Source organism: Asterias amurensis, chromosome 4 (assembly GCF_032118995.1).
Source record: "Asterias amurensis chromosome 4, ASM3211899v1".
NCBI lineage: Eukaryota > Metazoa > Echinodermata > Asteroidea > Forcipulatida > Asteriidae > Asterias > Asterias amurensis.
Genome location: NC_092651.1, coordinates 20779100 through 20803702, shown reverse-complemented (window position 1 = coordinate 20803702; position 24603 = coordinate 20779100). Strand labels below are relative to the sequence as shown.

The 24603-nt window shown below is 37.8% G+C and overlaps 2 protein-coding genes across 4 annotated transcripts in view; one reads left to right on the top strand and one right to left on the bottom strand.

Annotated features, from left to right (window-relative positions):
- The window catches only part of LOC139936005 (cilia- and flagella-associated protein 337-like), a 43410-nt gene extending 39314 nt beyond the window's left edge, over positions 1-4096 (top strand). For 2 of the 3 annotated variants that reach the window (XM_071930699.1, XM_071930700.1), the window contains 2 exons: positions 415-527; positions 720-4095. In XM_071930699.1, the coding sequence (XP_071786800.1) occupies positions 415-527; positions 720-879 (273 nt within the window). In that variant the 3' untranslated portion in view covers positions 880-4095. Of the gene's footprint in view, positions 1-414; positions 528-719 lie in introns of all 3 variants that reach the window. The other variant, XM_071930698.1, reaches the window with a different exon arrangement.
- Positions 4097-5084: 988 nt separating this feature from the next.
- LOC139936235 (uncharacterized) lies at positions 5085-24492 on the bottom strand. The gene is made up of 16 exons (XM_071931016.1): positions 24308-24492; positions 23626-23727; positions 22980-23116; positions 22220-22312; positions 21270-21381; positions 20083-20148; positions 19616-19689; positions 18661-18747; positions 17930-18030; positions 13880-14074; positions 12651-13457; positions 11799-12209; positions 10840-11271; positions 10128-10176; positions 9015-9191; positions 5085-8444 (listed from the first exon to the last, which is right to left on the bottom strand). Exons 1-16 carry the CDS (start codon positions 24351-24353, stop codon positions 8277-8279), a joined length of 3057 nt encoding a protein of 1018 aa, XP_071787117.1. The 5' UTR covers positions 24354-24492; the 3' UTR covers positions 5085-8276.
- Positions 24493-24603: the final 111 nt, after the last annotated feature.

Sequence of the window (24603 nt, the reverse complement as noted above, 5' to 3'; positions counted from 1 at the left end):
GTATTGTGCATATTGTACTTTTTCTTCTAAGTTAGTTACAAGGCCTATAATTTGTGTTTATTCATTAATGCTTTTGGGAAAAAACAGCGCTTTGAAGCTTTTGTTAAAGGCGCTTTATAAATGTTATTATTATAAGTTCTCTGTATGGACAGGGAGTTATGTAAAATCTCTTAATTCAGACATCAGATGACTTAAATAAAAAAAAGTAGTAATGACCTTAAAGATTTTTTTTCTCAAAGGCTAAAAGGTTAAAGGTTTTAAACAGAAGTCCATTATTACCCTTTGCAGTTATAGGCCTACCACAGTTCATTTTGTTCAGTAAGAATAAAGTAAAATAAAATGGAGTAACATTTTAAGTGTTACTGTGATTGCAGTACAATTATTAACACTTTATATTTTTTATTTAATTTTCAGAGTGATGTAATCAGTGTGACCAACCTGAGCACAAGATCACAGTTCCACTTCGATGACGACCAGATTGCAAAGGAACTCAAACAAAAACCATTCAATAAAGGCACTGGTAAAAGGTATCGCACTTCATTCAGAAATTAGTATTAAAGTAATAAACCACAAGGTAAACTTACTGGGCAAATTTTAAATGATTTGGGAATCGAACAAAGAAAAATGCTGACTAATACTTCATACCCCTGGAAGTGAGAAAAAACAAGATTATTTATTAATTTCTATAATTTCTCTTTTGTTTTCTTCTCCTTAATCAGGTTAAGACACGAGAAGTTAAAGCCACTTCCAAAGGATCGAGGTGGTCCCAACGCCTACCAGAACCTGAAATGTTTTGACCTGGCAGACACCCCGCCGGTCCCTCCCCCATCCCGATCTCGGGGTGAAAAGATGGATGACCCCTTTGGCTTCCAGTTCTAGGCCTTTATCTGTCCGAGGCGTAAATAACGCTACTATTCACCCGCATGCATGAATATTCATGAGTGTTCATATATGAATATTCATAAGCATGAATATTCATATGGCAGGTTTGATGGGCAAACATTCCCCCCCCCCCCCCATGGGCGCTGGGGTGTGGTATACAAGCTTGATTTAACCATCAAATAACGCAAGCCGCTTTGTTCAAAGAAACCGTACGGCTGAGTTTTCATCGGAATTTGGAGCTGTGATTTGTGTGTGAGCAGTAATACCATTTTGTGATCCATAATGCAACAGGGTTTGTCGTTTTGTTTTGTATCGGCTAATGCATGGTGACTTATAACTGCATGCTTGTTTGCTGGATATAACGCTGCAGCCATGTACTCACACGGTACGGTTCAAATCTTGGTTTTTTTTTAATTAAAAAAATTATGAGAGAGAGAGAGAGAGAGAGATCGCCTAACAATGCCAGTGGGCCTATTCAAGGTGAGGGCTTTGCTTAACCAATTTGGGATGTCAACCCAAATCAACTGCCACCAGGAGCTCATGGGCAAAGTGTCATCACCAGGATTTGAACCCACACTCTGCTTCTGACAATACCAGAGCGTGGGTCTGGTGAACAAGACCACTCAGCCACTGAGAGATTTGAGAAGATAATGGTGGTATTTGTGAGTGATAAAATTCTAACATTCTGTTGCCGATTCTCAGATTCTGCATGCTATAAGCAATGGGAGAAACCTAATCTTAAATCTCCATATTCTTCTATGCACATGATGGAGTTTTCATCATGAACCCCATTCCAAATAACGACATCTTTAAAATGTCCAGCTATGCATGAATACAAATTTTACAAAAAGAAACATTTACAGTTGAAGCAGTATGAAAATTGTAAGTAAATTTCTTTCAAGCATTAGGTGGTTCTTAGAGCCATGTTGAGTCAACATATTTGTCATAATCAACTAAATTTCATCACGCTGACTGTGACTGTTTCTTTTAGTGTTGATCTTGTGCCTTAATTATACATTTTGTGATGTTCCAAGCATGCATTGGTGGAACTTACCTCATTTCTATATCAACTTTTTGTACATGTTTAACATTGCATGAGAGTTTGTACATTGTAGAGGTTTCGTCTGTGAATAAAAACAAACCGTATTTTTGTATTTAAAATAGAAGAGGAATGAATATGAGAGAAAGTTGCATTAGATTTTTTTTAAACAAATCTTATCCTCTTTATTTTGTACAAATTGTCGATTGTGTATTTAGTGTGTTGATATATTATGTACAGTAAAATTTGCAATACAGTTTTCAATCAGCGCAATTATGAACTTGTAAATTTATGAGATAAATGAACAAATTAAAAGTAGGCCTGGAATTTTGTACTTGAAGTGATGGGGCACCAGCCACAACCGCCACCAGGGAAATGTAAATTTCTTATTGAGTTAAGTTTACGATGGGCACAAAGGCAAAATAGTTACCGCGGAAGGCTCGGTCCTGTTTGTCTCTGTACTTGCCCACCATGCCCCAGGTGGGCCAAGTCCCCTGCATTCTTGTGCTTGGACTCTTGCCCCTATACGTCCTCCTCTTTCGTGGGGGCTGGAGCTCCGCTGAGCCCCACGGCATGGTGGCATTTATCATTGGAGTTGTGGGTCAAAACCAGGCCAGAAATAACACTGTTTTTAAACCAGAGGCTAGAAGAATTTTATCCATAATTTTGTTTTTTTATATTTGTAACCTCTAATTTATGCACCGATTTTGTGTATATTATGCAGAGCTACATTGAACAAAAACATAATGGGTGATGTATTTTATTTGTTTTTTGTTTTTTCTTCATAGAGTCTGTTAGATAAATACATAATATTATTTTAATTCCAGCGTATTTTTACATTCACTGCAATTTTATGCCATAAACAATAAATATATCCTACTTGAAATTTGTTGCATGGTGTGTTTTTAAAACTGATTTTGCATGGTTTTTGTTTTACTTGCTGAACATTTGATAATAACAGAGTTACCATTGCATGGCAGAAGATTTAAGTTTATAAGATTTTCTAACCTCTTCTGAAACTATTTCCAACAAAGGGAGATAGTCAACATAGGGCTAGATAGCTGAGTTGGTAGAGCGCCAGCAGGTGAATCCAGAGGTCGTTGTTCAAATCCCACTCTAAGAAAGTTTTCTTTGTTCAGCCTCAAATCATTAAAAATAAAAACCATACAACTTGGCTGTAAATAGACCCCTTGATTATGTGACCATTTAGGACATGTGACCTGCGCCACGCACAACTATCTGCTAATAAGAGGTCTTATGACCTCGGTGAGGACGCTGTTACACACTTTAGGGATCTTATGCAAGAGGTCGGCATTTCTGTACCGAGTTTCATAAAGCTGCTAAGCACAAGCAGATACTGCTTTAGCAGAAACAGTTTACCTTCCACACTGTTGTTGACTTGTTTCCCACAGTTTTTCGCTAGGCACTAGGTTCATGCTTAGCGATATATTTCTCGTCTTAGTGTAGAATAATTTTATGAAATTGGCTGGTGCTTAGGAAAATAACAAAATCTGATAAAGGCAAGCCTACAGCAACCCCTGCATAAAATTTTCATTTTTTTGTAGATTTATGAATGCATGAATACTAGGTGCTTGTAAACAGTGAAATTTGGACCAGTGATACCATTTCTTTTTTAGGAAATCGTGTTAAGTGAGTATCCTGCTCATCTTGCTTGTTAATCGGTAGTTGCACGAAATTGAGCCCAAATTGCATGAATATTTCAGTTTCTCACATTGCATGAAACGATCATGCACTAGATTGACCAGTTGCCTGCAAACTGCCCACCTCAATACACGACGGAGATCTGGCGTTACATCTGTGGAAAGCTTTGCAGAACCATGTGATAAACTACTGAACTGAATTCAATATTATTTGCCCCTTGTATTAGAAACCCTTTAATATAGTTCACCTGAAGTGTTTGAAAAATGAAGGGGTAAATAGCTGTAAAAGGAAGTTACTAGTAGATTTGTGATACATGACTCCTAGGTTAAATTTTTGAGCGTCGCAGGCAAAATTAAGGATGACGCATGGCGCATAGGTTTCACCAATCAAATGACAGGGATTTGTGTTTGCAATATATAATGGATGTATGATTTGAACTTTCCAAAATGAAACAATAGGGGCCTTTAAATGATTTGGGTACTTTTTCAAAATGTCCATAGATTTACATTAAACTTATAGGGTTTGAAGATAATGATAGTGGAAAGTTTCCCTTCAAATGTTACTTACTGAGGTGCTGTAGTTTTTGAGAAATGAGTTAAACAATGTCATGAAAATACGTTTGTAAATGCTTAAAATAATTATTTTCATGACATTGTTTTACTCATTACCCAAAAACTACAGCACCTCAGCACATAATATTTTCAGGGAAGCTTTCTACTATCATTATCTTCAAACTGTGTAAGTTTAAAGTAAATCTGTGGACATTGTGTTTTTTGCCCTAAAAAGAGTACATACACCAGGTTAAGTACCAAGTACTTGTCATTCTGAACATCTTCCACAAAATGTCCCCCAAATCTTTACTGCCAAAATCTGTTTGGTGATTAGTTTATTGCTTGGTATGCAGAGCTTAGGCTGTGTCTGGATTGAGACATTTGGCTATGGCTATTGCTTTATCAAAGCCAGAGCCGCTCAATTTAAACACAGCCCTACATTTGAATCGTGGATAGACTGCCAGAGCTCCGTCTCTAACCTTGGACAGAGTTAGAGGCCCAGAATAGACGCAAAGGAATATCTTTTTACATTAAATTAAGTTTTTATTATTCCTTTTATCTGTCTCTTTCTACTTCAGATTAAAGGAACACGTTGCCTTGGATCGGTCGAGTTGGTCTTTGAAAAGCGTTTGTAACCGTTTTCTATAAAATGCACATGGGTAGAAAGATGTTGTAAAAGTAGAATACGATGATCCACACAAACATGCCTCGAAATTGCGTGGTTTTCCTTTTAACTCGTCGACTAACACGTCGGCCATTTATGGGGGTCAAAATTTTGACTCCCATAAATGGCCGACCATGTTAGTTCGCACAGCAGAAGGAAAACCACGCAATTTCGAGGCAAACTTGTGTGGATCATTGTATTCTACTTTTATAACATCTTTCCAACCATATGCATTTTATAAAAAACGGTTACAAACGCTTTTGTTTTGACCAACTCGTCCGATCCAAGGCAACGTGTTCCTTTAACGTGTGTCGATTTAACTTGTATTGTCTGAATTTCTTTCTTTGTTTTCTTTTATGCGAAAATATCACAAAAATGCCTGACTTCTACTTTGATAGGATGCTTACTTGTATACACAAAATGATGGCATGATTGATATTTTAGAAAGATTTTAATCTGGTCTTTTTTTCCATGAACACACACAGAAAATGATTTTTCTTTTTACTGTTACAACCATTTCCTAAAATTATTTTTCTTAAAGGTTTTTTTTCCTTACTAAGCAACATTTGTTTTTGTTACCACAAATTTATTCCAATCTGTGATAGTTGCTTTTAAGAAAGTTATCCATTTCAAGAAAGTTGACAATAAGCGATACTTCAAATAATGAAGTGATAGTTTCGAATTTTGAATATTAGCAAAAATGTAACAATACAATGTACAGGCTTTAAAATAGCCTAGCAAATAGCCTAGCAAAGACAGTGACTTACATTAGTGAGTATGGTCTGCGATGAGCTGTTAAATACACAAATCACCTGTACATTACACAGACATAGTTTTAACGATGTGTTTTAAAGACAGTGGGCACTATTGGTAAGTGTCAAAGACCAGTCTTCTCACTTGGTGTATCTCAACATATGCATAAAATAACAAACCAGTGAAAATTTGAGCTCAATTGGTCGTCGAAGTTGTGAGATAATAATGAAAGAAAAAACGCCCTTGTCACACGGGGTTGTGCGGTTTCAAATGCTTGATTTCGAGACCTCAAAGCTAAGTCTGGTTTATCGAATTCAAATTTGTGGAAAATTACTTCTTTCTCAAAAACTACTCCACTTCAGAGGGAGCCGTTTCTCACAATGTTTTATACTACCAACCTCTCCCCATTACTCGTTACCAAGTAAGGTTTTGTGCTAATAATTACTTTGAGTAATTACCAATAGTGTCCACTGCCTTTAAAGCGTTGTACACTTTCTTGAGCTAAATAAAAAAATGTCCACAGGCAAATCCCTTGGACGCGATTACAAATTGGTGTAAAGACAAAACAGACTATATTCTTTATACCGGTACCTGCCTAAAGAATAACGCCTAATATAGATACACACAGACAATGTGGCACAAGTGTTTTTTTCCTTCTTTTTTATTTTAAATTTATTCTGTTGGACTCTCAGTTATGCAATCACAGCTATGATTGGTTATAATGCATCATGGGGACATGGCTAACAGATCATTTACTCTAAACTAGTTAAGCTGGAAATGTGTCAAGCTTTATGTACAATTCAACTGATATATACAAATATTTACAACAATATTGTTTAGGACAAAATCTAGTGTAACATCTCGTCTGCTAATAGGTTTATACCTTTAAATAAGGCATCCATGGACCTACTTGTATAGATAGTTCTTGATAAACGCCATCTTTACAAGCAACTTGGGTTTTGACTTTGGGCCGTGTCAAGCGTTCTTACCATTTCTAGTAGTTGACCGATCAATCATGCAAGGAATTTGACAGAACTTATTTGTGTGGCACAAGGTATTTATATACATTTGTGTGTTCACAAACATAACTATCAGTGCCCATAAAGATTGCTGACTTAACACTGTGTTACTTAAAGTGGGAACTATTTGTAAGCATGCCTGATAATTCAGCAGTTTCAGTTCCTTGGAAAAATGTAGAAACATTTTGTTGGGTAAAAGGACTGACATACATGTAAGCGTAGTGTAAGCTTCAATAGACATTTCAGGGTATTTAATCACAGTTTTTCTGATTTTTCAAAACGCAAAAACAAAACCGGAATCAGACTATTAAAGTAGGAAGCATATCATACATGTAATTTATATCACTGTAATTCAAAACTCGCCATTCTAGCAAATTGTCTTGACGTACAAAATCTGGTTTTGTAATGATTTTTGTAAAAACAAAATTCTGTAATCTGTGTAGTCCAATATATTTTATTATGAAGTTCCCGATGAAGTGTCGAGACCTTTTAGTTTTATACAACAAAAAATTCTAGATTGCTTTATTAAACTAAAACTAACAAATTTCATTCAAAATTCATCATCCGTATTCGAGATGAGTTTAATATAACATACGTTATGTACACAATTACTGAAATATATTTAACAGCTCAGGCAGTAATGGCTGGAAAAGGTCGATATTTCAAATTTGAGGCTCAGCCAATAGCCGTAGCTGAAGTCGATATTGAACACAGCGTTAGGCTGTATCATCGCAAACCAATTTCATAGGTGAAATACATTTTGAATGAATTAGTAAAAACATTACCGAAGGCATTTGAGATATTTTTGTTATCATAGAAATGATAGTTAAGGTCATAATACAATTATTTTCTGTTCTTCATCCATCAAATCTGAGCCTAAAAGACCCCTTGCATTGGTCGCCATCAATGATGAGGCCTAAAAATGGAAACATGTGCGCGTGTATGCGCATCTCTCAGCCAGTGCCAGGTCTTCCGTTGACCTTAGCGAGGGTGTGGTTTGGGCTTTTGACATCAAATGCAAGGGGGGTCTATTGCATAAAGTTGTTAAAAACATCTTTACTACGCCAAGAAATGATGTGTGGAGCACCAGGCATATTTGGCTGGTAAACTACTTCCTAGTTGTTTATTGTTTCGAAAGTTATTTTCTTTTATGCGGCTTTGGTGCAGGGTTTGCCCTTAACTTTTTCAATGACAAGCCATTAGGACCTGTCAGCTTGTCATTTCAGTAGTCCGTCCAGCTATACCACTAGTCCATATTTTCAGGTTTTCTTTCAACATGCCTCATGAGTTTGGGGGCTTGTAGTTTGAAGTATGTAGGGATGGGGCTTCAGCAATAAACTAGCCAGCAGGGCCCAATTTCATGGCTCTGCTTACCGTAAGCAGGGAATCGGCGCTTACGGAAGCAGGGATTTCTGTGCTTGTGGCAAGGTTAGCGGCGAATTTGGGCTTCTGCGCGTGCTCCACGTTACTAGGCATTCTACGCTTACATGGCTAGCGCAGAAATTCGGCGCTTGCACGTAAGCAGGGAATCGTGATCGTAAGCACAGAATTTGGTGGTAAGCAGAGCCATGAAATTGGGCCCAGTTGGAGAGAACTCTGAATTGTCCCTAGGTGTTTTAACTGGCATTGGCCAGAGGCCAACACTTTTAAGGGAGAACCCTGTTGGTGAGGTTGGATTGGGTCACATTTGTGATCTCTGAAAGGGTTTAGCGGAAGGTGGAGTTAAGATTGCTTAGAGGTGCTGCATTCTCTTTGGATCTCTGAGCAGCAAACGCCTTGGAGGGATCAAAACGATTTCGGTTTGACGAAGAATCTTGCAGCTTCCTCAGGGCATTCTTCTGCTTCATTGTCTCCTCTCGCAGTTTGTTCACTTCCTGTTGTGGACAAAAAAAAGATAAAGAATGTACTTCTTTTCATATTTCAAACCAAATTGTATTAACTTTTAAAGGAGAAAGTAAAAACTTAGTTCAAGCATGTGAACTTTACACATGTGACTATCAGCATTTAATGCAAATGCGACACATTTGAATTAACATTAAATCCTTGCACTATAAGCTGTGCATTTTGCGTATAGCCCATAGAAGCGCAATACGTGGTGTTAGAACACGCATACGCAGGGTGTGATATAAGTTTATATCACACTCCATGATGCTATGGATCAACCAATCAGAATTGAATATTCAAGCCTGCTTGTAGATAATGTTCTTATCATCCACTGTACTTTTTTAATGATAGAAGAGCTAAGTGCTGCCTGCAATCATGTGCATCTACACAGTACACAGTCAACCCTCCTAGTGTCAGCCACTGTTGGTTTGAATGATAAACGCATCTGTAAATGAATCTTAGTTTGGGTGAAATCGAGTCCAGGAGTCTCTTTGCATGATTTTTTAATATAACCCCATAGGTGACAATTTTAAACAACAATCATCAGCTCTTCAACCTACTTGTTTGAGTTTCAAGTTTTCATCTTTGATCTTGATGATGTGTTGGATCTTCTGTTTGTGGTTCTGGTGACCGAGCAGCTTCGCGTAGTCTTGGCTCAACTTTGTCACCTCGCTCCGGGCGGCGTCGTTGCGGCTCAGCAGTAAATTTCGCTCCATCTCAAATTGATCCAGTTGATCCTGGAAGGGGTGGGGCGTACAAAGATTAGGATAAGGTAACCAGTTCACAGGTTAGGTTACCGAAAGAAATTAACCCTACTACCCATTTGTGTGTTTCTTAATAAAGCCATTGGACACTTTTGGTAAACAGTGTTGTCCAAGGCCCACACTTCATATACCACAACTTATATATAAAATAACAAACCTGTGAGTCGGGGGAAAATAACGGGAAAACCCACCCTTGTTTCCCCACGTTTCACCTTGTCATGACATGTGTTTTCTCAAAAAGTAAAGCATTTCATGGAATATATTTCAAGATAAGTCTTTCACCATTACCTTCTGTAAACCCTGTAAATTATTTGTAAATCTGTGAACTTTTAATTTTTTTTCTGTACCGAAAGTGTGTAATGGCTTTAAGATACCAACCTATACCGCACTTAGCCCCAATAGTGGCACAGGCCTTGAACTTTGCTCTAGAAGGTAAACAGTAATTTCCCTCTAGTGTGAAGGGGCTTTTCTAAGAGGAAAATGTAAATTTGTACAGGAACCTTGCACAGGACACCAGGGCAAAAGCACAGAGCACCACAACAGTTGTTTCAAAGATATCTTTCAAATCTTATTTAAAGAACGACAACATTGATACTTGTCAAAGACCAGTATCCATACTGTATGTGACCCAACGTATACACAAAATAAACCTGTTCAAGTGGCGACTCAAAAGGTCATCGAAACCACAAGAAAATAGTGAACCAACTTTAGATGTTTCATTCACAAGAGATCTTCTAACTTTTCTAATACTCATTTCTCAAAAGCTTCAGCATTTCAAGCGAAAATATTTCAAGACAAGTTCATCAACCATGATCATCTTTAAACCAATGTTGTGTACCTCCGTTAACTAATGAACATCTGCCACATTGACTGTAGATCATCAACAGGAAATGTTCCTCTGGAACTTACCTTAAAAGGTTCCACCTTGGCCTGTAGCTCCTCAAACTTCAAACGCCAACTGAAAAATCAATTGTTGATGATCGATCAATAATTAAAGGAAAAAAACCCAAACCTTTGTGTTCAGGATCTATGGAAATTGTCAACACAAACATCTGTTCCATGAAAAAACAGATTGATTCAAAGAGTTTATATCTAAATAGCATTTTGTTCAGGGATCTGATAATGTACAATGGATGACTGGTTTGAAGAGTAGGGCCTATGCCTGGATTTATACCAACATAATATGTTAAGGTATTTCAAGATGCTCTGTAACTCATTACACAATGTATGATATTGCAACACCCCCCTGTCTCCCTATCATAGTTCACCCTTTGTTTTTTTCTGTGTGCTTTTTGCCCCTTCTTTCTCTCTCTCACTCTCTATTCATGTATTTCCTCTCGACTGCTTATGTAACACCTAGATACCAGTTCGTGTGTATTGTGTTGTCGATCAGCTAACGTTACGATCAGCCTTCGAGAAAGACACAGCTAGGGTTGAAAGGTCAGGCCATTAGCTATTTTGGGGCAAATTTTTTTACATTGTGAGATGTCACAATATTATTTTGTGAAGTTACAATAAAAATCACTTGGTAACACGGACAACTCATCTTATTAATATAAATCTTCCTGCTTTTTGAAATCGAGCTCTGGTCCAACATTCAATGCATTCTTGAAACACCTACCTCTCACATTCTTCAGAGTCTGTCATTCTGGCTTCCAGCTCACTAGTCTTCTCCTCCAGCAGTGATGTCAGCTCCTGCTCCTTTGCGCCACTGGCATTGATAGTCTCCTGCATCTTGTGCAGCCGCTTCTTCAGGCTCACCAGTTCCTCTGCCTGTTTAGTCTTCTCCTCCAGCTGGAACTTGATCTCGGAGACGTATTTCTTGTACATCTCGACTTCCTCCTCCATCTCGTCCTGTTTGCTCTGGAGTTGAGTAGTCTCCTCCTCAAGGCTGCACTTCTCAGTCAACAGATTCTCCTCCGACTCCTGTAATCTGTCGATGGTTTCCATCATCTCGGTTATCTTGAGAAAGTTCTTCTCTTCTTGGATTGCCGTCTCCTCCAAGAGGCGGGCATTTTCAGAATTCAGTGCCTTCTCAGATTGCTCATGAGCACTTAAAGAGAGAAAATATAGTGACACAAAAAGACATACTAATATCATATTATAAGTTATCACACAAGCGCGAGTGGAATACGGAAAAATATAGCGCTTCTGCGTTCCATATCCAACGAGGCCATGCAAATTTAGGCTCAATCGGTCATCGGAGTCGGTAGAAAATAACGGGGAAAACCCACCCTTGTTTCTGCATGTTTCGCCGTGTCATGACATGTGTTAAAAATAAATCCGTAATTCTCGACAACGAGAATTGATAATTGTTTTAAGGTTTCTCGAAAAGTAAAGTATTTCATGGAATAATATTTCAAGAGGAGTCTTTTTTTTTTTTTCTGTACCGAAAGTGTTAACTGGAATATTCTCAGAAAGATTTGAAACTTTTACGGTTTACGGTAACACCATGTGTGATTATCTCTTTTTGGGTAGTGTTGATTTTGAAAAGAACCGGTGAATGACTCAATGTTTTGATCAGTTTGCTCTGATCGTCTTCAGGAGAAACTAATATTCTCTACATAAACATGTACTCACCTCATACTCTCTTGTGCTTCTTGAATCTTAGCACTCAGTTCCTTAGTCTTCTGCTCCAGCTGTGTTTTAAGCTCCCTCTCCTCCTCTTCCTTAGCACTGACAGCCTCTGCCATCTTCACCAACTGCTTCTTCAGATCTTCCACAAGGTTAGTCTTCTCTCCAAGCCGTAAGTTAGTCTGTTCAGAAAATTTCTCATACATCTTGACCTCATCTTGCATGTCATCCAGTTTGTTTTTGAGCTTGCTAGTCTCCTCTTCAAGGCTGCTCTTGGCTGTCTGAAGACTCTCTTCTACCTCCTCCATGTTCTTGATGGCTTCCTGCATCTCTGAGACTTTTTCACACAACTCGGTGTTCTTCTCCTCGAGGCGGTTGATTGATGATTTTAGGGTTGTTTGTGATTGCTTGTGGGCACTGTTAGAGAAAAATATAAAATTGTGACTTTACTTCTTTTTTTAAACCTTATAACTCTCAAGAGAAATTTGTGTTTCCTTCTTTAATGATCACAAATGGGAATGCTTGCTATGTGATGTAGAGAATAATCATTACACCTGCTATTCTTTGAAGAGAGGTATGGGTTTCAGTTTGTTCAACTACCCATTCAAGCTTGCGTGACCTATAGCTTGACGTAACATCTGAAGGGTGGAATAATTATGGTCGAGTGTCTTACTCTTGACCTTGGTTTAAGAAAGCATTAGAATTTATCTTAAGACGAGTTGTCAATATTGCCATGGTGATTTGTATTTTGACATCATTAGGATTAATCTCAGCTCTTTGCGAAGTTGATCCCTACTCAATTCAAACAAGCAGCAAAACAACAAAAATGCCAGTATACAAAAAAACTGATTCTCATACCTCTGTATTTGCTCAACTTCCAACTCTCCTGCTTTCCTCTTGCTAGCCTCCTCCTCAAGCTGCTTGCCCATGTCTTCAACTTCCTTGCTCAGCCTCTGCACCTCAGATCCCTTCAAGGAAAGCCTGGTCTGTGTGTCTACCAGACGACGGCTGAATTCCTGCTTAACAGCTTGCATAGACTCCTCTGAGACGGCCATTTTCTTCTTGTGCTCCTCGGCTTGGCGTTCCAGTTGTTGTTGGGCTTCGGTCGTTTCCTGTCTGGCGATGGACAGATCTTTCTGCAGTTGAGATGTTTCTGCTTTGCTCCGATCTGTTTCTTGGATGCACTTCTCTTTTATAGTGTTCATGGATTCTTGGATGCGAGAAAGTTCCTCCTGATGCCTCTCCTCTTGTTGCTGAGTCTCTTCTTGGGCGTCTGCCGTCTCTTGCTTGGAGAGAGCTACATCGTCGTGGAGTTGACTCAGCTCTGCTTTATACTCGCCGACCTCCTTCTTAAAAGCTTGAATACACTCTTCGGAGGTGGCGATTTCTTTCAAATGTTCCTCGTGTTGTTCCTGAAGCAGTTGCTGGGTCTCGACAGTTTGTTCCCTCGAGATGGACAGATCTTTCCGCAGCTGGTCCATCTCGACTTCATGGCGGCTCAGTTCCTGCTGGATGGCTTGCATGGACTCTTCGGTGGCAGCCAATTCTTTCCAGTGTTCCTCTTCTTGATCTTCAAGCTGCTGCTGGGCGTCTTCTCCTTGCTGCCTTGAGACTGCCAGATCTCTCTGCAGTTGATTTACCTCGGCTACACTCTCACCGAATTCCCTGCATCAAGATGAGAAAAAAATCCAAAGTAAAATCATGCAGGAGAAAAGTTCCTTAGAATGAAACTACTGTAACATGCTCTGCAGCCAAGTGCAGACAGAAAAGAAACCAACCAAATTCCATTCAATATGAAACACACTGATTAAATCATTCTCCATGAACGACAACTTGTTCAATGCTTACTCACGAATTACGAATTTATTTTAAACACAAGTCATGACACGGCGAAACATGTGGAAACAAGGGTGGGTTTTCCAGTTATTTTCTCCCAACTCCGATGACCAATTGAGCCTAAATTTTAACAGGTTTGTTATTTATATCTAAGTTGTGATACACGAAGTGTGGGCCTTAGACAATATTGTTTACCGAAAGTGTCCAATGGCTTTAAAGAAATTTTCAATAAAAAATTAGTTGTAACAAACCTTTTTAATTCCTCTTGTAGTTCCTCAGCCATCTCTTGGGACTCGATCCTCTTCCGTCTCTCCTCCTCAGCAACCTCTTGCTGAACTTTAACCTCTGACCTGACATGATTGACCTCTTGCTGAAGTTCTTCCTTTCTGTTCTGCAGCTTAGCGATGGTGTTCCAGGCCTGAGAAAGCTGTGGCTCTAGATCAGCTCTGTTGTTTAAAAACAAATAAAGTAAAATGTTGAAGTGCTTATGCTTATTGGCCTGAGGCTGCTTGTGCATAGGAAAAACCCTGTTGTTATGGCTCAGGACAGAAGGTCAGTTAAAATGCTGCATCAATTTCAACATAAAAGTCTAGACTACAGATCTGCAAGATGACGAGACACTGACTATAGAGTAGACTAAAACAAAACTACAAGAACAGGATTTGAACCTGTAAATTTACTCTGGATTTACGTGCTGTATGGTGCTCAATATTGGAGGTTTCCTTAATTGTCAATATCTTCAAGATCAAACGAACATATAGCAGAGAGCAGAAAAAGTCACCTTACTTCATTTTTGTGTTACTTTGTTTATTGCGCTCATTTACTTATTTTAAAGAATCGGAAATGCTCAAAATCTTTACATTTGGACAACTTTCTTGTCCGTATAATCATACAGCACAGCCATCAGTTTTAAACTTTAAAATGCTGAGTTAAATATAGTTTTAAAACAAATATACTTTTAATTAATAATAATAATTTAAACAACATTTGTAGTCACTGATTTCTGACATAATTAATTCACAATGTACAACATATACACGTTAATCTGTCTTCTTTCAGCTGAATGGCAAAGTGTGTGGCTTCCACAAAAACACACAAAATAATTTACCATTTCTCAAAAATAATATACTAAATAAATTTATACACATGTATGCACATTTTGTCAAAAATCTCACTTCACTAATAACTGATAATTTCAAGAATGAATAATATAATTATGTAGTTCAATGGTCCAATGATGATACAGCTTCACACGTTAATTTGAATAAAACTAAAGTTAAAATCAAAATCACAATCATAGCATGGCTCTTAAACAAATTTAAAAAAATATATGTGATAAGCAGAATCACAGTATATTGGCATACATGTTTGCTAAAAGAAGAGAACATTTGCAGACCCAGCAAAACTCTGTCCTGCGTTTTCAGTTTCAAATTGGTTAGTTTAGAAACCAAAATGGACAAAATTTGCTGATCAGCTGAAAAAGTTGCATGCCTAGCTGCTTACAAAATAATAAATTACATTAAATATAGCCCAAATCCGATTTAATCCTCAGAAAATAAAATCAAAGTGTGAAAGCTTGTATCTCTTGGAAGTTCACGACACTTGTGTCCTTGAGCAGGATACCGTATCATAAAGGCTTTTTGGATGGTAGTGCATGTTAAAGAACAAATCACAGAAGAGTAGGGTTAACCTCAGTGTTTGTGGGTCATCGAAAGTAACCTTTTCTATAAGTTCTCTGATGCTTCTGAGTTACAGTGAATCAGTATAGCTTTTGAGGCATTGTTGGGTGTCATTACCAGAGAGTATCAATAATAGTAACAATAGTAACTAGAAAGTTATTTTTCAGCCAGCTATAATACTGCTTAGTTCTCAAAATAACCAATACTGGGGTATATGTCTTAGGTTTGCCTCCAAAACTAAAGAAATCCAAACATTATTGATGCAGTAAAGGAATTGCCTCACTAAGTAGCTTACACTATGCATATTAACAGTGCTAACTTTATGTTCAGTACAATGTTACAGAGTAATATTAAAAAAATAGTAGGTATTTATAAGGCACTTTTAAAAATGTATCAAAGTGCCATACACTATTACTACTGTTGGACTTAAAGGCTGTGGACACTATTGGTAATTACTCAAAATAATAATTAGCATAAAACCTTACTTGGTAACGAGTAATGGGGAGAGGTTGATAGTATAAAACATTGTGAGAAACAGCTCCCTCTGGAGTGATGTAGTTTTCGAGAAAGAAGTAATTTTCCACGAACTTGATTTCGAGACCTCTGATTTAGAACTTGAGGTCTCGAAATCAAGCATCTGAAAGCGCACAACTTCGTCTAACAAGCGTGTTTTTTCTTTCACCATTAACTTGCACCTTCGCCGACCAATTGAGCTCAAATTTTCACAGGTTTGTCATTCTATGCATATGTTGAGATACACCAAGTGATATGACTGGTCTTTGACAATCACCAAAGCTGTCCAGTGTCTTTAAGCATTCCTGAAACCATCTCAATTCCTTGGCCAAATTTCACAATGTCATGACCGAAATTTGAACCCACACTCTGTGGACTCAGCTACCACAACTTGAGTTTCATGCTGCAATTTGCTTGACTGTGACACGCGATAAGCAGCTCATTATCAGCAAAGGAGGCATGTAATTAAAGTTTGTCTTTATGGTAGAGCTACTTCTCAGACTTCGATCTGTTTGATTTGAGGGCTTTTCTTCCAGCTTTCCCAAACGATCCAAGGCGAGCAAAAGAAGCGGGTTGCGAACCAGGTGATCGGACTTCATCAAAGAATCCTAAACTTCTTGAAGATTTGGACGGAGATCTGCAATGAAAAGAAACAGTCAGTATTTGATTTGATTAAAGAACTAGACACCCACACACACACACACACAATTCACTAAGTTACAATTTTGTCCATGCTCTCTATAATTATCGTTTGTGAAAAGTAAAAAGGATTATTGGGTGACTCAACTGACTTTATATTTGGTTAGTAAATGTTAAGGTGATTACTGCTGCATGGTTAGAGATGTCCAAAGTTTTCAGCCTTTTTACGGTTACAGAGAGTGCGACCAGAGGCTGTGAACAATACTTTCCGTTATTGACATACAAGAAACTTGCTTTTTTTTGACCGGTTTGATTGAAAATAATCCCACACAGGAAAAGGTTTTTTAATCAGAAGTGAACTGGTAAATTAGTAATTTGTCATCCGTAAAAATGATGAAAACATTTTACCCTGCTTTGCTCGATCATAGTAATAAAAGATATTTTAAAAACCGTAAAGGAAAAAACAACAAACGTATACAAAAACCAAACAAAGAAGCACAACACAATTGGAGAATCTACGGGTTCACGCTATTGAAGCTACAAACTACTGTCAAACACTTTACCTAGAGGATACGATAGACATGTTAGTATTGACAACAATGGGTGTTAGTACAAACACTAGAAGATTTGGGATCATGGCTCAACACTCACCTTAGTTTAAAGGACGGTACGGATCGGAACTCGGCAATTGTTTATCTCGATCTGAAAATTGTAACTCTTTTGAAAAGACTGGAATGCTGGTGTACTGTGCAGTGCTTGATTTTATTTAAGTATAATTTTTTCCCTGGTAACCTAGAACTAACCTTTTAGACTTAATGGCGAGAAATATCAATAAAAATTAATACATTTTTACAAATGGAAATACAGAAAAACAGTACTACTCTGTCTAACAAACTCATCAAAAAAAAGTAAACTTGTAATTTTTGAGATGGAAACTTCAAAACAATTTTTAAATTTACAAATAAGGAAAGGAGCGTCCCAAGGATATCCAGCATTATGGAATGTAAATGTCTCTCACTATGTCTAAAAGTAGAAGCTCAAAATATGGCAACTTCAAACAAGTACTTGGAAATCAGACCTGTCAAATTTCTTGATGGACGTGCGCTTAAATGATGAGACAGTAAGAGGGTTGACCGCATACTGTGAAGATGCATTTACCACTTTAACGTATCAATGTATAGCACATTAATACGTTATTGTTAAATGCACTATATAAGAACTAGTTATTATTAGAATTATTATCATTGATGGCTGGCATAGTTTATCTATCATTTAACACCATGTGGACAACACTGAATGGTGCAGACGGTAGCAGCAGTGATTTAAGGGATAGGTAGGATTTGAAACTTTGCATGGTGGAATCTTTGCGTTGAGTTGAAAACCTTTTTTTCCCCAGAATTGCCCCAACCCAACTCAATTATTATTACATGAAGTTACCGCAAACCTTACTAGATTTAAGGGATGTCTTACCTTTGTCTTGTCTCACTATTAAAAGCCACCTGCAAGGCGGAGAGTTTCTCCTCCGCAGTCTCCAGCGACGTCTGCAACTCGTCATGCCTCAACAAAGATTGCTGCAGAAAAACACAATCAGTTCAAGTTCAGCAGAGTGTGGGTTCGAATCCCCAGCCGTGACACCTGTGTCCTTAAGCAAGACACTTAACCATTGCTTCGCCCTTCAGATGGGACGTAAAGCTGTTGGTCCCATGTGTTGTGTAACGCATGTTAAAGAACCCAGTGCACTTATCGAAAAGAGAAGGGGTTCGCCCTGGTGTTCCTGGCTGTGGCTGCTGTATGCGCCGTAGCACCTTGTAAACCATAAGGTGCTAAATAATTGGGTCTCAAAATTCATCACTGCAATTACCTATCTTTCTGAAAGTTTATATAATCTCAGCGCCTTGAGTACCTTGTTTGGTAGATATGTGCGCTATATAACTATTATTGAGTTATTTCTTAGGAACCGGTTACACAACATAAATTCATTTAAATGAAATTTAGTGGTGTTTGAAGCTTTGCATGGTGTCGAAAATAAGATAAGAATTAACTCATAAATAGTTAACTTGCAGGTATACACCCATATGTAAAATTCTTTTTGTAGGAGTGTTGGCTCTGAAAAACCGGTGTGGTCGACGTTTCTAACAGTACCCTCGACTTCCTAAAATCAAAATTGTTTATCATTGACCATTTTCCTAAGCACTTCTTACTTTGAGTTTGTCCTGAAGATCATTCTCAGCATCCTGTGATCTTTGCTTTGACTTCTCCAATGTCCTCTCAAATTCTTGGTGCATAAACTTTTGTGGATATAAAGTAAAAGAGCCTCAAATTTACTTTTGGTTTATTTACAAATATTTCACAGTATAAAGGTATTATACAGGATTAGTAACAGTACAAAACATCATTGTTTATTTTTAGTCTGAAAGCTAACTGATTATGAAGTTCGTACCGGAATGCGAAGACCCATTTGTTTTTTATGTCTGATGACGCCGTGTTTCAAATTTCTGAAAAGGTGTCAAATAAAATGACCTTGCTACACCATTTTAACATGGCGCTGGATATTTGAAATTGTTCCCCCCTTTCATTAGGACTCTATCCGTTTTTATTTTGCAAAGGTAATTTCCATTAGAAAGTCTTAGTCTATGTGTCACTTTTGAAGAGTCACAAGGCCAAGGAAACGGAGGCCAGGACCTTGGTGTATTTAAAGACCTTTTAAAGCCATTATACACTTTCAGTAAACAGTTTTGTCCAAAGGCCCACACTTTGTGTATCACAACTTACCGGTATATATAAAATAACAAACCTGTGAAAATTTAGGCTCAATTGGTCATCGGAGTCGGGAGAAAATAACGGGAAAACCAACCCTTGTTTCCGCACGTTTCGCCGTGTCATGACATGTGTTTAAAATAAATCCGTAATTCTCGATATATCGAGAATTGATATTGTTTTTTTCTCAAAAAGTAAAGCATTTCATGGAATAATATTTCAAGAGAAGTCTTTCACCATTACCTTCTGTAAACCCTGTAAGTTATTTATAAATCTGTGAACTTTTACTTTTGTTTCTGTTCCGAAAGTGTCCAATGGCTTTTAAATAATCAGCTGAAAGTTGCAGGCTTGAAAAAAAGACGAGCCACAAAGCAAACTACCAGTAATAGATATACTTACCTCCTGTCTCTGCTGCTCGTTGACTAGCTGCTGACTCAGCTCAGAATTATCCTGTCTCAACTGGTCACATAATCCTGCCAATTCAATAAACATTCAAAATATGAGTTGGTTTCAAAGGGTTTTGGTACCTTTTGTAAGTTTTTGGCAATGACATGAATCGCTTCTCACTGTGAATGAAGATGTATGTAGGCCTATGTGATATAGTTTAGAAGTTTCAGCTTCATTAAGCCCGGTTCATACTTCCTGCGAATGCGAAGCGAATTGACGTGAATTTGACGTCACAACCCTCCTTCGCAGCAATATCCGCAAGTGAGTTGAGCGGAGTTGAACTGCTGCGAATTAGTCGTTGCCAATTTGTGACGTCAACATTCGTATCGCATTCCCTGATGGATGAGTTTGTAAGTGTCAAGAACCAGTAATGAGTAACTCAAGATTTACATTTTTACTGGACCTCGATCTTCACCTACCGTGTAATTTACTGATCTCACTTTCCAGCTCTTCTCGGTGGACTAGTATTTCCTTTTTGCTCACCTCTAATAGTTAAAACATAAAAACAGAATGAAGACATTAAGAGATTAATTCCTGATCAATATTCAGTTTTGTTGTCACTTCCATTCAGCAGGCCCAGCATTTTAAAGCTTTTTGTAAATGTAAATTGTGCATTTTTACTTGCCCCCGGGAAGTTTTAGTAGCCCAAGGTTCACACATGAATTGTCAAAACTTTTTTTTCCTGATGTAGTTATGGCAGCGATCATTACCAGTTTATTGATCAAATGAAAATTCATGCACTCGCTCCAAAATAATTTATGATATTTTGTTTAAACATTTCCTACTCACATTTAAAAGGGAAGAAATATAAGCACGATAAACAAGTAGGTTGGATAGTTTTCAGTAGCTAAATGGCAAGTTAAAAAGCAGTGTGTACTAGCCCACATCAGTTTTTACAAGACAATGTATGCCGGGCCAGTGTTATAATTGTGAGCCCTTCCCATGGGCCCAATTTCATGAAGCTGATAAGCAGAAAACAATGGTTAGCAAATTTCTTGAGTAGGGCACCAATTCCAACAATGTAAACTTTTTCTGTGCTGAGCAAGTTTTTATGCTTACAGGCTTTATAAAATTTTGGCCCTATTCAAATAAAGGAACACGTTGCCTTGGATCGGACGAGTTGGTCTATAAAAAGCGTTTTGTAACCACTTGTTATAAAATGCATATGGTTGGAAAGATGTTTTAAAAGTAGAAAACAATGATCCACGCATATTTGCCTCGAAATTGCGTGGTTTTCCTTTAACTTTGCGAACTAACACGGTCGGCCATTTATGGGAGTCAAAAATTTGACTCCCATAAATGGCTGACCGTGTTTGTCAACGAGGTAAGAGGAAAACCACGCAATTTCGAGTGATACTTGTGTGGATCATTATATTCTACTTTTAAAATATCTTTCTAATCATATGCATTTTATAACAAATGGTTACAAACGCTTTTCAAAGACCAACTTGACCGATCCAAGGCAACGTGTTCCTTAAATAATAACAATAACCTGCCTGGCCCCATGGGCAAAGCATCTTTGTCATGCCAGTCAAGAATTTATCTAAATTGTAACAGAAATAGTTTCCAATTTCCAGTGAAACTATTTAAAGATGTAATCACATACCTAGTGCCTCCTTGGACTGTTCCAACGCAGACATTCGTGATTTGTATTCCTCCAGATCGGCCTGTAGGTTCTGTTCTCTGAGATCCGTGGCTGATCTTAAATTTTCCAATTCCTGGACGAACAAATAGACCGATAGACAAATTTAATCCCAGACAATAATAATTATGAAATTGATAGATAAAAATATATGAGAGTTTTTAACAATCAACTTGGTGCACATGTTGCTGATCAATTGTAGTGACAAACTTAGTTCAAACAGAGAGACGGGGCCCCTGAATGATGATCGCCAGGAGCGTCACTGGGTGAAGGACCTGTGCGCTATATAAGAAGCCACAATTATTATTATGAGAAGCAATTATGTTAAATGAATGTAGTGCTCATAGACACAAATCATGGGACCAGGATTCAAACCAACATTTCATGCCTGTAATAATTACACGGAGGCCACAACCTCTGTTGCCCAGGGCCCAATTTCATAGCGCTGCTTAGCGGCCGATTTTGTGCTTACTGTGCGATTTCTATTTCATAGCTGCTAACCGTAAGCACTAGAAAAGGCATGCTAACTTTCCGGTGCTTACCGCACACACAAAAATTGACGTCATAATGCAAATCTACGGTAAACACGCAATATGGCCGTCCAATTTTTCTGCTATCCTGTGAAATACGCTAAGGCTTAAGCAAATTTTTCTGCTACAGTAAGCACGCAAATTTGCTTACTGTTAAGCAGCGCTATGAAATTGGGCCCTGGTCTTTAGGCCCCTTCAAAAGTTTCCCATAGACTTTAAGATTTCTAATGGAAGTGCCCTTTGCAAAATAATGGCCTTGCCCTCTCATGTATTAAGTTATAGGCCCAGTGAGTCCAGCATTATAGACCCCCCCTCCCTCTAAGCAACAGCTTCTTAAATTCTAGTGACAAAGGTATGGGTAAAAACTACATTGTTTACACATACCTGCTGTTTACTGTTGAGCTTTGCAGTGACAGACAACAGCTCCTCCATTAGCTTCTCATACTTTGCATTATGTTCTTCCGAACAAGAACTAACCTGCAAGTTCACAAACAAAAGGTTTTCATTAATTAATTAATTACGATTACTCCCGCTTTCCACCTTTAATTTTGTCTTTTGTTTTTCCAAACTGTTGTGGTTAAACCAGCCCTTTCCCTCTAACTCCCCCCCCCCCCCCACTTTCTAGGTTGGGTCACAGAGTGGTTGTTGTCAACTTAATGCTGATAAGTAGGCAAAATCATCTGAAGCAAAGTAAAAAACAAATGTTTGCCAACAGATATTTATTTTGAAGTTTGGGTGTTTGGATTATGCAATCTACAAAATTGTGGATGTTTAATGTTACACTATATTGCATTTTAAAAATAAAATCGACTTGTTTGAGGTTGTTTATGGGACAGGAATATGCACATACATGTAGATCAGTAATAACGCTAGCTAGATGCATTGTCAAACAATCCTGTCTTTGGCTGTTAGTTTGATGGGTCACACTACTTATTTGAAAAATATTTTCTCTGAAAACACAATAGCCTTAGGCCAAGACGGCAGTGATCCGTAAAGGACTGTACTGCGCTCGGTTGATCAAGAGTGGATAGCGTACTACACACTCAGTTGTGTGCAGACCACTATCCAATTGATCACTGACGTCTTGAGCCAAGGCTACAAACACAAACAAAATAGGTATTAGAACAGTAAAGAAATTGTTTACGTCGAATGAAGATAAATTGTTCATCTTGATGGGAGTAACTTTGCCGTAATCTGGCAGCGAGATGGAGCTGTTGGATTTCTTCAGACTCGAGACGGAGCTGGATCTTGGACGAGGCGTTTGTACTGCTGGTTGAGGCACTTCAGAAAGAGAAAACAAATTTGAACGCTTGATGAATTACAGGAAACCAAAGTCATGTTGAACTTATGATATATTTGTGGATTGTTAAAAATTTTGAGCATTTTTTATAAATATGACCACTGAGGAGAGATCAATATTTTGTGACATGGGCCCAATTTCATAAAGCACAAAAACTTGCTGATACAGAAAGTTTTTGCTTAGCAGAAACTGGTAATACTAGCAAAAATTCAAAATTGTCAATAAAGTCTACAATGTTTTGACTAGTGCCCCATTTATTTTCTGTCAAGCATAGGATTTCCTATAATTAAAAATTATAAGCAGTATTTTTGGCTCAACAGCTTTATGAAATTGGGCCCTGGATTCAGCTAAGTTTACCGTACAGTGGGCCATCATGGATATAAATGAAGTTGTAATTGTTTGTTCTGTGACTGATATAGATTGTGAAAAATATGGTTTAAGGATTTGTACATAATTTGACCTTCTGTACGATGATCTGTGTTTGTCGTACCTTTTGGTTCTTTGAAGCGTTCAGTTTTGTCGAATGCAGCAATTCCAGCAGACTTTTTCTCTGCACCTTTCACATCGTACAACCCAACCGGTGGAGCACAACCTAAATGTTCACAGTGGAAGCAGATCAAAACATTCAATTATTCATTATTGAACATTCTTTGGATGCAATTATTCTATTGCGTAATTCAAATGGCAAACTATGTTTTTTGAAATCTCAGTAACTACATGTACTGCCCTTTACTTGAGATAGTTCATTGTCAGTAACAAATCCTCATGATGATTGATCAAGACTTTTGTTTTTTTGTAAACTATGAATCAACATTAATATTATTATTATATTCATTAAAATAATATAAAAAATAAAAAAGCCAAAGTCAAACGGTTCTGAATTTTCTGATTATCGCAACTTAAATAAAAAAATAAAAAATGTCAATTGTTTGAGGTTTTCATTAGAGATAATCCACAATCAATCCAGGCGAGGTACCAAACACTTTTTTCCCCCACCCCTCCCCATTCCTACCAAGCCCCACCCCTCGACCACGGGACGTTTTTTGTTTTGTTGTAACAACCTTCAGTGTAATAAAAACTAGTAAACAAAAGTTTGGAAGTAAAGATCTCTGAATTTCATCCATTTACACACAAAAATATTTAATTGTGAGGTAAATCAAATGTGTACTTACTCCCGATCTCATTGAATCTTTTTGTTTTGGCCCTTGGGAACGACATTTCGTCACTGAAATCGGCTCCTGTAAACTACCGTTTCACGCAAATTGCAGTGATCACTCGACGTGCTTTAAATTTCTGTGTTGTTTTAAATTTTGGACCTTGATCATCTGGCGAAACGCAACCGACCAATCATTGCGTCCGAAAATTTATCAACAGAGGGCGCTGTGTAAGTTCAACGTGAAGTTTTGCTCTTTTGGGAGACGTCTGAACTCTTGACGTCGCATTTTATTTTGATAATAAACTTTACATG